At 38.2% G+C, this 12,078-nt stretch overlaps 1 protein-coding gene across 1 annotated transcript; it reads left to right on the forward strand.

Annotated features, from left to right (window-relative positions):
* The first annotated feature begins 787 nt into the window (after positions 1–787).
* Positions 788–4,164, forward strand: LOC108868153 (10 kDa chaperonin 1, chloroplastic-like). The gene is made up of 7 exons (XM_048591711.1): positions 788–875; positions 1,002–1,069; positions 1,178–1,228; positions 2,522–2,587; positions 2,684–2,731; positions 3,328–3,357; positions 3,925–4,164. Exons 1-7 carry the CDS (start codon positions 788–790, stop codon positions 3,976–3,978), a joined length of 405 nt encoding a protein of 134 aa, XP_048447668.1. The 3' UTR covers positions 3,979–4,164.
* Positions 4,165–12,078: the final 7,914 nt, after the last annotated feature.

A 12,078-nucleotide genomic window follows, 5' to 3' on the forward strand; every position in this document is an offset into this window, starting at 1 on the left:
ATCGTTATTTTATGGACACGCATAACGCCTATCGTTCTCTAAGTTTTTTCTTAATTTCTATTTTTTCGCTAAGGCCAACTAAGCTTTTTTTGGGGTCAAATTGGAAGTTAAGCTAAAAAGTAGCATTCTTGATACAATAGCTAAAGCTGAAAAGACGAAAAAAGTAAAATAAAAAAAAATGAAGGAAAAAAGAAAGAAAAAAGGTAGCAAATCTACAACGAGCAAAGAAACTAAAGTATAATCTCTCAATAGTGTTTTCAACACTATAACATAAAGGGATATGAATTGAATTGCACAAAGTTATACAGAAACCATTACCAGTTGTTATGGTACCGTTTGATACGCGGACGGAACGGGATAAGACGGGATAGAACTGAGGTTTCGATGCAGTTGTTTGGAACTAAAGCAAGAAAACTCGTTAGAAAAAACCAATCAGGATAAGAAATTCTAATAATGTCAACGTCATTATTCTTCACCAGACATTCTCAAATTACAAAAATTCTGAGAAACCGCACAACATAAATAAAACCATATACGTCTGACGGTCCCTTGAATGCTACAAAAGTCTTGCTGGTGTTTTTAATTCTAATGGCACTCCTAACCCGCTATCCGGGTTCACCTTCAAGAAACATCTAGAACTCTGCCGGTTCAGCGACTCTCTCCTTATCTCACACCACCAGGCACCAGGGTTTAATATATCTCCGCCACTTCTTCCAACCCCAACATTTCTTCACTCTCTCTCTCCGCAGCTCCTCTAAAACCCCTTTACCTTTGTTAGAGCTCTGCCATGGCTTGCACTTTCGTCACACTACCAACCCCCTTGCCGTCCAAACCCAACACTGCTTCTCTGTCCAACAGCCAGAAGCTACTCGCAGGTGTGTTGAATTTACCTCCCTTCCAAACCCTTTTCTTTGTTTCTTGTATCTTTCTTAAATTTCTGTACCATTTTTTTTTTAATCTTTTTATGAAATGTGGTTAATTTTAATGAATTGTGAAATGAGTTTCGCTCAAGTCTGCGAAGGAACAATTGAGAGTCAACGCAATTGCCACGAAATGGGAACCCACCAAGGTTTTTCGGGGCTCTGCACATTTTAATGTTTGATGTCTTATTTTATTTTGGTGACGAATTGCATTATCGGAGTTTTTAATTTATGTGGTGGTGATTTGTGGGTGTCAGTTGGTTCCGCAAGCTGACACACTGCTAATTCGTCTCGAGGAGCTCCCTCTGGTTTGTGGTTGAAAGTATGGAGTGGCAACTTTATGCGATTATTTTTTATTAGTCCGAATCCAAAATATCTGTGGCAATGGTTATTTAGTTGAGCATTTGAGCTTTTGGACTGTGATAGTTGTGAAGATCCGTAACATTGTCAAATGGCTTAATGTGCTGCTACCAATCGCATAATTCCTACGACAGTTTCTGACCATTTGGATTTTTTTTTTTCTTTGAAATGTATATAAATGAATCATTTCCTTTAAATATAAATATGTATGTTTTGTTAGTTCATTTCATCTTTATGTGGTGAAGATCACCCTAAAAATCATAAAAAGATGATTATATTTGTATATCATCTCTACGGTATCCTCCAACTTATCATATCGTTGTGATGTTATACCATGATGCATTCAATAACACATTTTGTTATATAGTGTAGATATAATCGATCCCATGTTATCATGGTTATTGTATGTTATCCTTATGTATGTTCTATGTAGAAATTTTCTATGAAGTTAAGCTATTGTATGAGGGCCTGGGAAATGGGAAGAGTGCCATTGGAGGAAACTTGACAGTGGAATGGTACCTGGTCGTAGGGTTTTTTATAATTCATTGGGAATACAGTGCGATAGCAGTAGAGTTTTGAATGGGTTTTCATGGCTTGAAGACATATTTATAGTATAATTCTTCATTGCAGTCTCGTAGTTCTTTCTAACTTTAATCAAAAGATTTTTCAGTGAAGCAATAATTTTTTATGGAATGGTATTTCCTAATTAAGCCCTGTCTTAATTTTATATTCTGGCAGGATTTGTGTCGGATTGTGTTAGGTTGATTCATACTAGTGACACTTGGGCTCAGTGTATTCTTTTTTACGTGTGACTCCTCGATGTTCAAATTCAAGTAGTTTGATAATAGGTGTCGAACTTGATCGAGGATCTTGATATCGACCGGGAGTAAACCTTCAGTAGGGTTACAAAGTGCAAACTATACTAACAATCTTGAACTCGATCAGGTTTAAAAGCCAAGTTCGCATGAGATGCTTTCAAAATGAAAATGGTATGTATTGCCTGATTTTTTTTCCTTCACTTTTTGGTTAGCATTTAGCATGTTTGTCTCATAGAATACCTCAAACAGATTTCATGTTAATTGCTGACATTTCATTGCTTTGAAAGCAGTTGGTTTTAAAACGGACTTCATTGTTTACTTTTCCTTTTTTGTTATTATATCAAATGGAAAAAAATATGTGTAGTTATGTACATACCTTGTGTGCGAGAGGACACTGGCTTACGATAAAACGCTATGCCACAGAAATCAGCTGGAGGAGTTTTGCTGCCCAAGTCAGCTGTTAAATTTGAACGCTATCTTATGGGAGAAGTGTGCCTACTCTTTCTTTTTTGTATGGTTCTAGTTCTTTATTTTGAAGTAAGAAGTTGAACCTCAGGATAATTGAACAAGCATTGTTATTCTCAGATTCTTTCTGTTGGTGCTGACGTTGGGGAAGTGAAGGCTGGAAAGAAGGTGAGTAATTAAAACGTTCCCAAATAATGATCACACTTTTCTGGTGTGAACTAGTGTTGCTTTTTTAAACTAAGCAATAAGTTTCTGACCAACTAAAGTTGTCTATTGTTTAAAACTTTTTTAAACTTTTATCCCGAAGTAGCGAGTTAGATGCTTAGACCAACTCCAATGGTGAGCTAAAAGCCAAATTACCCCCCAAAATTTCCCCCCAAACCCACTCCAACCCAAGGGGAAAATTTGGGCTAAATGCTAAATGCTAAACCAATGCCAAATTCCCCCTAAAATTTAGCCTAGAAATCGGAGTGGACTCCACTCAATATTTATCGGAATTTAAATTTGTTTAGATTAAAATATTCATAAAATTAATTTACGATAGTCTACATATTTATTTAAAAAAAATTAATTTAACAAAAAAATAGCCTAAGTTCATTCTTTAATGATCCTAGGCTAAAATTTTAGGCTATAATGGTTGGAGCAGAAAAGTTGTTTCTAGGCTAAAAGCTAAATTTTCTGGGCTAAAATATTTGGCTTTTAGCCAAACCATTGGAGATGTTCTTAACATGTCATCATAACGGAAATGCTTGTTCATTTTGCAGGTTCTTTTTTCGGACATAAATGCATATGAGGTAAATGGAATAAGTTCATGTTGAAAATTATCACAGTCCTGATCTTAAGATTCTAAAAGAAACATTAAGGAATGGACTTCCTCCATTTTGTATGAGTTATTCTGCTTATCTTTTGGTTTTCCTGTGACTTTATTCCATGACACTGTTAACCTAATCCTGGCTGTCCTAGCATTATTAGTGGTTTTCAATTTCCCTCTCCCCCTCCACACCTATGTCGCCGGGCCACCTTTCTTTCATTAGTTTTCTAGGTAAAGCTCAGGTGTCTTTAGTTTCTAGGTCTAATGGATAACCATTTCAATCCAGAGGGTCTGTGATACAGTCACAACCTATCTTGTGACCGGTCTTGAACATGCACAGTTTTAGTGATGAGAACAGCTGACACAAAATCGCCACACCTTGCTGTGTACGCCAATAACGACCGACTGTAAAATATGGAACGGAGTAGAGACAGAATATACTCCATGTAAACTGAAGTCTGTTGTGGAAATGTTCTACTGTGATCCATGTAATGGCTGCATATTGATGCTTACACAATGAATTGACATTTTCTTTAAAATTTGGATTCAGGTGGATTTGGGAGTAGATGGGACTTGGGAGGCATTGGTTCTGCAAAGAGAGTGAAATATTGGCCGTAGTCGAATAAAGTTTCAGCTCCGAGTAGGTACAATGGTTTACATGATTGTTTCGTGAGACTTTTCGTTGCCAGGATGTTTTTCCTTGTAGTGTCTCCTAACTCCCAAAACTATATATTCAATCCAATTTGTAAACAACACTTTTCTCCATTAATTTTTAGACTTTGATCTTCAATTCATTCGCTCCTATAACCGGAAATTAAGAGGAGTGTGTTGAAGGTAAAAAGAGGTGTATGGATCGCACAACTTGTATTTAACCTCCTTTGTGAAATGCAAGCTAAGATAATCCGAAAATAATGATGGAAAATTGGAAGTAGAGGGCATATCGTAAAGATGGAGGGCATATCGTAAGGATGGTGGGGAAGGAACGATATGTGTACATGGGTTATTGTTTGTTTATAAACGTAAACTGCTGATTTTCCTCCTGAACTTTCATTTAACGTTTAATTTATCCCCTAAATTTTTAAATTGGAAAATTAAGGACTTAAACTATTTTCTTTTTTGCCAATTTTCCCCCTACCGCTAGTTTTTTTTATAGATTTCATTCAAATTAACGTTAATTCTACGTGCATACCACGTGACTTTCCTTTGAGAACAAAAAAGTCATTTCGCTAGATCTTCAGACACAAAAGTTATAGAATCACACAGATTTTTACGGGTCAACATTTTAGAAATCTAGGGTTTTCAATTATTTTAAAGAACGAAGTGACCAAACTACCTTCACATGTTGTGCTCATGTTTTCATTTAACAGAAATTTAGATGGAATGAATGAAAAACTAACGGTTGGGGGAAATTTACCAATAAAATTAGTTTAAGTCCTTGATTTTCCAATTTAAAAGTTTAGGGAGTAAATCGAAAGTTAGGTCAAAGTTCAGAGAGAGATTTGTAGTTTACTCTTGTTTATAAACACATTTACACAAATTCTGTCGTCCAGTTATTTCAAAAACCACGAAGGAAATGGTCGTCACTTAGCTGAAGCAGATTGTTTCTTGGGCCCAATCTACATATCTTCCCCTTGGTTTTGTCTACGAGAGAAAGTGACCACCCAGCTCCCAAGAAGTATTGAGAGTCTACGTTGGAGTATGAATGCCCCTAATGTGTGGTTGCAATGATCTTGGCTTGTCAAAGGTTTTAGAGAAGACGAGTAGCATATACTTTTCTAACTTTGAAAGTTGGGAGGGACTAGATACAGAGTTATGCTTGACAAATGCAAAGCATACCCATCTCAAGTAAATTTTCCGCCCACCAACAAATAATTCAAAGTTGGGAACGTGCACGTTGCCCGGGAGTGTTTTTGCTCATCATCAAAAACTATGTTGTATACTCATCATACACTTAATCATCTAACAAGTGTCATTTTACTTAACTTTAGTTCATTTTCATATTAAATGTTACTTTTTCAATTTTAAAAAAAATTAACCAAAGTTACGTGAAAGATGATTAGGTCTATAATGAGTATACACAATAGTTTATGGTAGTGAGCAAAAATGCTACCATGTTCCTCCTCCTTTTCGCATTGTACGAAGTCGGTGCATTTTCCAAACTAATTCATTTTCAAAGAAAAGTATAAGAGGGATCAACTGTTTTTTTTTTTCTTTCTAAATTGAGAAAATTGTAGCATTGATCCTTCAACTTTAATCCAATTAGAGCAATGGTCCCTTGACTAAAAATCCATTACCATTGGTCCCTTAAATCATCAAAACATGTAGCTATGATCATTTTTGTTAACTCCGTTACAATTCCATCATAATGAGTTAGATTGGAAGAACCATTTCTACAATTGGGTTAAAGTTGAAGGACAAACCTCCGATGCCAAAGTTAGAATTTAGAGAGAAAAGTGTTTGGAGAGTTTTTGGGAGTTTTGCAAGAGTATGTAACCTCCCTTCTTAGAGAAAATGGGGTCCAATTTATAAAGCATGGCCGGCCCTCTTTGGGAGAGAGAGTGGCTGGCCTTTGGGTGTTTTTTGGGGTGTAATGGGTGAGTTATTGGGCAATTAATGGATTAATTAGGTAATAAATCCATTAATTGCCAATTAACTCAATTTATATGGAATGTTTTGAAGGTTATGGAGTAAATACCTTGTAGGAAATATAAGATGAGGATGGATGAAATAATTTTGAATTTGTTACCTATTTTGGGCACTTTTGGCTTGGTTGAGGGATGCTTGCCCGCTGCTCGCGCGTAGGAAACCTGGTGTGCCCCGAGGTAATTTTGTCCTTTTTATCCAAAAATCCACATGTCGCCTCTTGATTATTTTTGGCTCCACAATTGCTACAATTTTTCTTATTTGGTATTTCATATTTGCCCCTCAATTTAGCCTCAATGTGTGCCACGTGACTCATTTTGAAGGAAGTTCTAACGGAGTTGAAGAAAATGACCATAGGTGCACGTTTTGAGGAGTTAAGGGAACGTTGGTTATGGATTTTTAGTTGAGATACTATTATTCCAATTGAGTTCAAGTTGAGAGACTAATGCTACAATTTTCTCTTCTAAATTCACATTAGCTTATACAACAAATCGCGAAGCTGGCTAAAATTAAGGATAATAAATCATATTCCAATTTCTTAATTGGTTGAATTAAAGATAAATAACATATCGTCTGTATAGTGATGACATAAATATCAACAGTATAACGGCCAAATATCAACAATAAAGATTTGAAAAATGATAATTTCGACTTACTTCTCTAACATACTTTCTACTTACTAATAAAAAGTAATTATGACCATATGATCAAAGTAACGAATGTACCACTAGGAAGTTAAAATGAATGTATAATTATTCCCAACGCATCTCGAGTGAATTTGATTCCTCTGATCATTGGAATGATACTTGCCTTGTTTGTTATATTAACGCTGGTTACTTATCAAACCCATACAAGGCAAAACCCCCAAATGGTTATGTCTTTACCATTAGAGATATCACAATATCTTGGAGGTCCACAATATGACCTTAGTTGCGAAATCTTCGAATCATTCCAAGACTCACCTCACTTCACTACGCCATAAGTGAGACATGGTTAGGAGTTCTTGTGAGCATATTTTTTTGTTTTCATCCATTGTTGAGTCCCAACGACGATCCATGAAGATTATGTCGCATGTATCAACCCGACCAAGCCATGATACATCAACGAAGTCAACACCAAGACATATTGCGTCTACATCACATCAACAAAGCATTAGGAGATTGAATTCATGCAAGCCGATCCCAGACAACCTTACCGACCTCTACACGATGTCACTGTTGAAGTCAACATACCAGAAACTTGTCCGAGGAATTGGTATGCCTAACTATCATATGCAATGCTTGTATTTCTCATTTGGAAGTTATGTCAAACTTAGGGGGAGTATCCAGAAGTATACTCACTTGATCTTATTGTACTCTTTTTCCCTACAATTAGGAGCATTTTTCCCACTGGTTTTTGCTATCTAACTAGGTTTTAACGAGGCACCCATCCTAGGCTGATCATACCTTTGTGAGCTCTTCTACTTGCATCCAAAAGACGTATAGTTTTGACTTAATGCAACTTCTTACTTTTCTCCTTAGTCTATGAGTTTTATCCCACCTTGGGTTTTACCATAGCGAGATTTTGTGAGTTTTAGTTTTTTGTTCATTCTTTCGTTGATTTGAGACTCACATTTGCTCATTGTGCCGACGACTTCATCAAATGTACTTGCTTCATCACTGAAGATCTGATGCGCCATTTACTTGAGTATTTACACACTCAAGGGGGGTGTTGCAGTCCTATTACATTAGGAATGTGATTGTGTAAATCCTAGTAGATCTAAGGATATCTCTTATATTCCTATTAGGAGTTGATTACCTATTAAGAGTTGTAATCCTAAAAGGGTAAGGATTTTATCTATCGTACTACTATAAATAAAGGCACAACGGGGTGGAATAGAACACACCTCACAATTACACATTTATCTCTTCTCACTCTATGCCGCATCTTCTCTCTCTCTCTGACTTCCATAATTGTTCAGTAAATTATGCCTACAACAATATAATTATAAAAGTGAAAATGATCAACAAAACCAAAGAAAAAGAAAGATATTATCTAGGCTTGAAAATGAAGCTGTTGCATGGCTGGACTAGGAGCAAATGTGGCTTAAATTTGAGCCTGAGATGATTGGGGGCCATGATGTGGCTCATTCTAGCAAAAGATGAAACAACCCATGTGATTACCAAGCCCAAATCCAAAATGTCCCAACCAGCTTGTTTAAGCTGTTTAGAATACCATAGCGCCGTGCTCCCATTCCTCATTTCTCTCTCAAGCCCCAAACTTCTGCGATGTCCTCCTTCATCATCTTGCTGCCTTCGAACCTCAGAAATCCAGCACCCTCAAGCAGCAATACCAGCAGCCGCAAAGATGACACCGCAGATCACATCCCTCTCTGATTCCGACACATTCACGGGTAATTTTTATCCCCATCTCCCTTGGATTTTTGTCTCAAATGCATGTGTGTTTCCTGTGTGTAGACTTGGGGATCCGAGTGAGGCCAAGGGGAAAATAGTAACTGCGTTAAAATTAAGCATGGTGTGATGTCTCTAAAAATCATGCGGCTCTCCGTAATGCATGTATATTCAACATTCATTTACATGGTGAAAGAGAATCAACACCAGTGTGGACGTAGCCTCAACTTGAGGTGAACCACGATACATCTTGTGTTATTTGCTTCCCTATCTCTATTCATTTACATACTTATCCACACTAATGACCAGAGCAACCTAGCGAAGGTCACAAACTTGACACTTTCTGTTGTACCAAAGTCCTCGCCGATTTTGTGCATCAACATTTGGCACCGTCTATGGGAATCGACACGAAAAGCTATGTCGGTTCTCTCTCAAATTTTCATCTCACCACCGTGAAACCCCCACATTTCCTTAGCTGGCTTCTGTTGTTCATCTACCACCACCTGTCGCCCAAATACCATCCATCCCACTACATAACCACCACGCAAAATGCAATCACCGGCGGCAACAATGGCGGCGGCGATGCTCCTCCTCCTCCTCCTGCCAATGGCGTCGATTATGGTGAATATGGGAGCAGCCAACACAAATAGCGTGTACAGTCCATGCTCAGACACCAAGATTCAGAGGTCCGACGACTTCACATTCAGGATCGCATTCTTGTTCAAGAACTCTTTCTTCCTAAACAAGAACCAGTCGCATCAACTCTCCCCCTGCGACCGCCTCCTCTCACTGTCCTCCGCCAAGTCCCAGCTCGCGCTCTTTAGACCCAAAGTCGATGAGATCTCCTTTTTCACTATCAACACCTCTTCTTTCCAACCGAATTCATATGGTGGATACATGGTGGCGTTCGCTGGAAGAAAATATGGAACAGATATGCTCTTCCTCGCCGGGTGGTCATGGAGTCTCATCGAGCAGATGTGTAATTTCCAGTACCGGTGTAAGGAAGAACGATAGGACTGATGTTCATGACTTTGGAGTAATATTGCTGGAAATGATCAAGGGGAGGCCGGTGAAGTCTAAGGCTTAAATCGAGGTTTTAGAAGATCAGAAACCCAAGAACCAAACACCTGCATAGTCATTGCAAAATGGACATCTTCCGCTCCAGCTCCCGGTCACGGCAGCAGCGATGGAAACACGACAGAAACTCGCTCTCTTCTTTCTCTCATGGTCTCACTAGGGATCACAGCACGAGGTCGATCTCCATCGTCGAAGCAGGTCAAGACAAGTTCGAGAACCACCGGCGAATTCCAAGTTCGAGAACCACCGGTTCTCCCCAAAGGCATAACCGATTATTCTCTCAACAGCACCATCGGCGAATTCCGAGTGTTGCTAGAGCAGCCTTGCCACGACAAGTTCAAGAACCAGCTGCTCTTCCTCTAGTTTCATGTGAAGGGGATCAGAGTCGATGTACCAAGCTTTGGCTTCATTTACTTCAATGTCGGCGTCGTCGACGAGCAGTTCCTTTTGTCTACTCGAAACGTCGCTACCACGAGTGGAATCGGGGGACTCAAACTATTAGATTCTCATTCAACCCGAGTAGTGCCGCTGCCATCTCCACTATTTAGAAAAAATCCATTGGAGAAGATAAGGACTCCATCTTCTCCAAAATTATCACTGTTTATTTAATATTTGATTATTGTATCTTTAATCATTCCTAACCATTATTTTCATTATTTAAATGATAAAGTGAAACTTTAATCATTCATGTCAGGTCCCTATTCCACTATCTAGAAAAACTCACGAAGAAGATAAGAGCATCTTACAGCTTATTGTTTATTATTTTAATATTATGTTGACTAAAAACATATCACATCACATACATTTTATTATTTTAATCCATTAGACACATGAGTATCATTATTTAAATGATATAGTGAAACTTTAATCATTCATGGCATGGTACAATCAAGTCCCTATTCCACTTTCTGAAAAAACCCACGGGAAAATCAGGAAAAAGATATGCTTTCTTATAATAATTTTATTATTATTCCCTTTGATATTGTCGGCCATGCCTGAAAGAAACCCATCATTACGTTTTCCCAATATCATTGTCTATTAATATTTTATATTATTATTTAATGTTTATTACAAGACCACTTGTCTAACACACAATTTAGTCTTGCCAGCTTTATTATAATTATTTTCATACATGACTACTGACACATCCACCTAGAACCTTCATTATTCTTTACACCCAAACTACACCATTTACATTCTTTAATGATTTTATCACATGATTATACTACAACACATGACGCCTTCTGATCAAACCACTTATTTTCATTATTTGAATGTTAGGGCACAGTACACAATACAGGTTATGCACGTATATATATGTATAGTTATGCATGTATATAGATGTGTGTATTATCCCTACATCCATCATGTTAAGATTATGCTAAGAATGCTTCCCAAATCCATAACTTGGATTTCACTAATCTTAGTCGCATCACACATGTTTAAATAGGCATTCATTTATGCAACCTTAAAGTGCTACCTAGTGTCATGTGATTGCCTTTAACCATGTCACTTATGCAACATATGATTTACCACACAACTGAATAAATTATTTACTTATAGTAGGCACATAGTACAATATTTTACCTTGACAAACTTTGTCAATTTGATTTATTCATTATGCGTTCATACTTATACTGTCATTTATTATCAGGAATTATTGAGCAACTAGCTCTATTGATCAACAATGTCACTGATTAAAGAAGCCTACCAACCTATAGATCGATGAGCCACATTCTTATGGTGACAAAGATTTAGTCTGAATAGTAATCTCTTGTCTGACCGGACACCCATTTCCTCGGACACTCGCTCATTTGGACACTTATGTGCTTGGACACCCGCGAGCTTGGACACCCATTCGTTCGGGCACTTACGAGATTAGACACTGTCAAACTTGGACACCCTTGAGCTCGAACCCCGACTCATGAACCCAACTTATGGACCCAACTCAAAGACCCTACGTATGGCCCCGATTCAAAGACCCGACTTGTGGACCCGATCCGTGGATCCGACACATAGACCCAATATGCGAACCCGACAAGCGGATCCGAGTCATGTCAAGAGTTAACTCATAATGACCACACGCTGACGTCGAGTGCATACTCGCAACGAAGAACGCCACAAGTCGAGCCGCCTCGCAACGAGCACTGCCTCGCCGCGAGTATTGCCTCTAGCCGAGTAGCCTCGCAACGTGCGCTACTTCTAGTTGAGTATTGCTTTACGTTAAGCACTGTTTCATGTCGAGTACTAGTTCTAGACGACATCTAGTCACTTCAGCCCACACATGGATTGAATTTGAAGTCTCCAGCCAAAAGACTCTCTTGACTGAAGACTTGGGGGATTTTTGTTGTACCATATATTGGGCCTCAGTATTTGGGCTTCATTACTTAGCCCATGATTCATGTAAGAAGGGAAGAAACCCTTATTCTATAAAAGGGCTCCCTCGCACTCACTAGAGGGAAAGGAAAACAGAATAGTAGAGAGAGCAAACACTGCCTCTACAGCCTCCATGTATATTCAACATTCATTTACATAGTGAAAGAGAATCAACACCAGTGTGGACGTAACCTCAACTTGAGGTGAACCACGATACA

This window comes from the organism of the source record quoted next, unplaced genomic scaffold (genome assembly GCF_019419815.1).
Source record: "Pyrus x bretschneideri cultivar Hongxiangsu unplaced genomic scaffold, Pyrus_bretschneideri_v1 Contig35, whole genome shotgun sequence".
In the NCBI taxonomy this organism is placed as follows: Eukaryota; Viridiplantae; Streptophyta; class Magnoliopsida; order Rosales; family Rosaceae; genus Pyrus; species Pyrus x bretschneideri.

Excerpts from the sequence above, each read along its gene's own strand:
- LOC108868153 (XM_048591711.1), top strand. The coding sequence starts at position 788 with ATGGCTTGCACTTTCGTCACACTACCAACCCCCTTGCCGTCCAAACCC. Across the intron at positions 2,732-3,327 it reads AAGTGAAGGCTGGAAAGAAG|GTTCTTTTTTCGGACATAAA; the intron begins GTGAGTAATTAA and ends TTCATTTTGCAG. Across the intron at positions 3,358-3,924 it reads CGGACATAAATGCATATGAG|GTGGATTTGGGAGTAGATGG; the intron begins GTAAATGGAATA and ends ATTTGGATTCAG.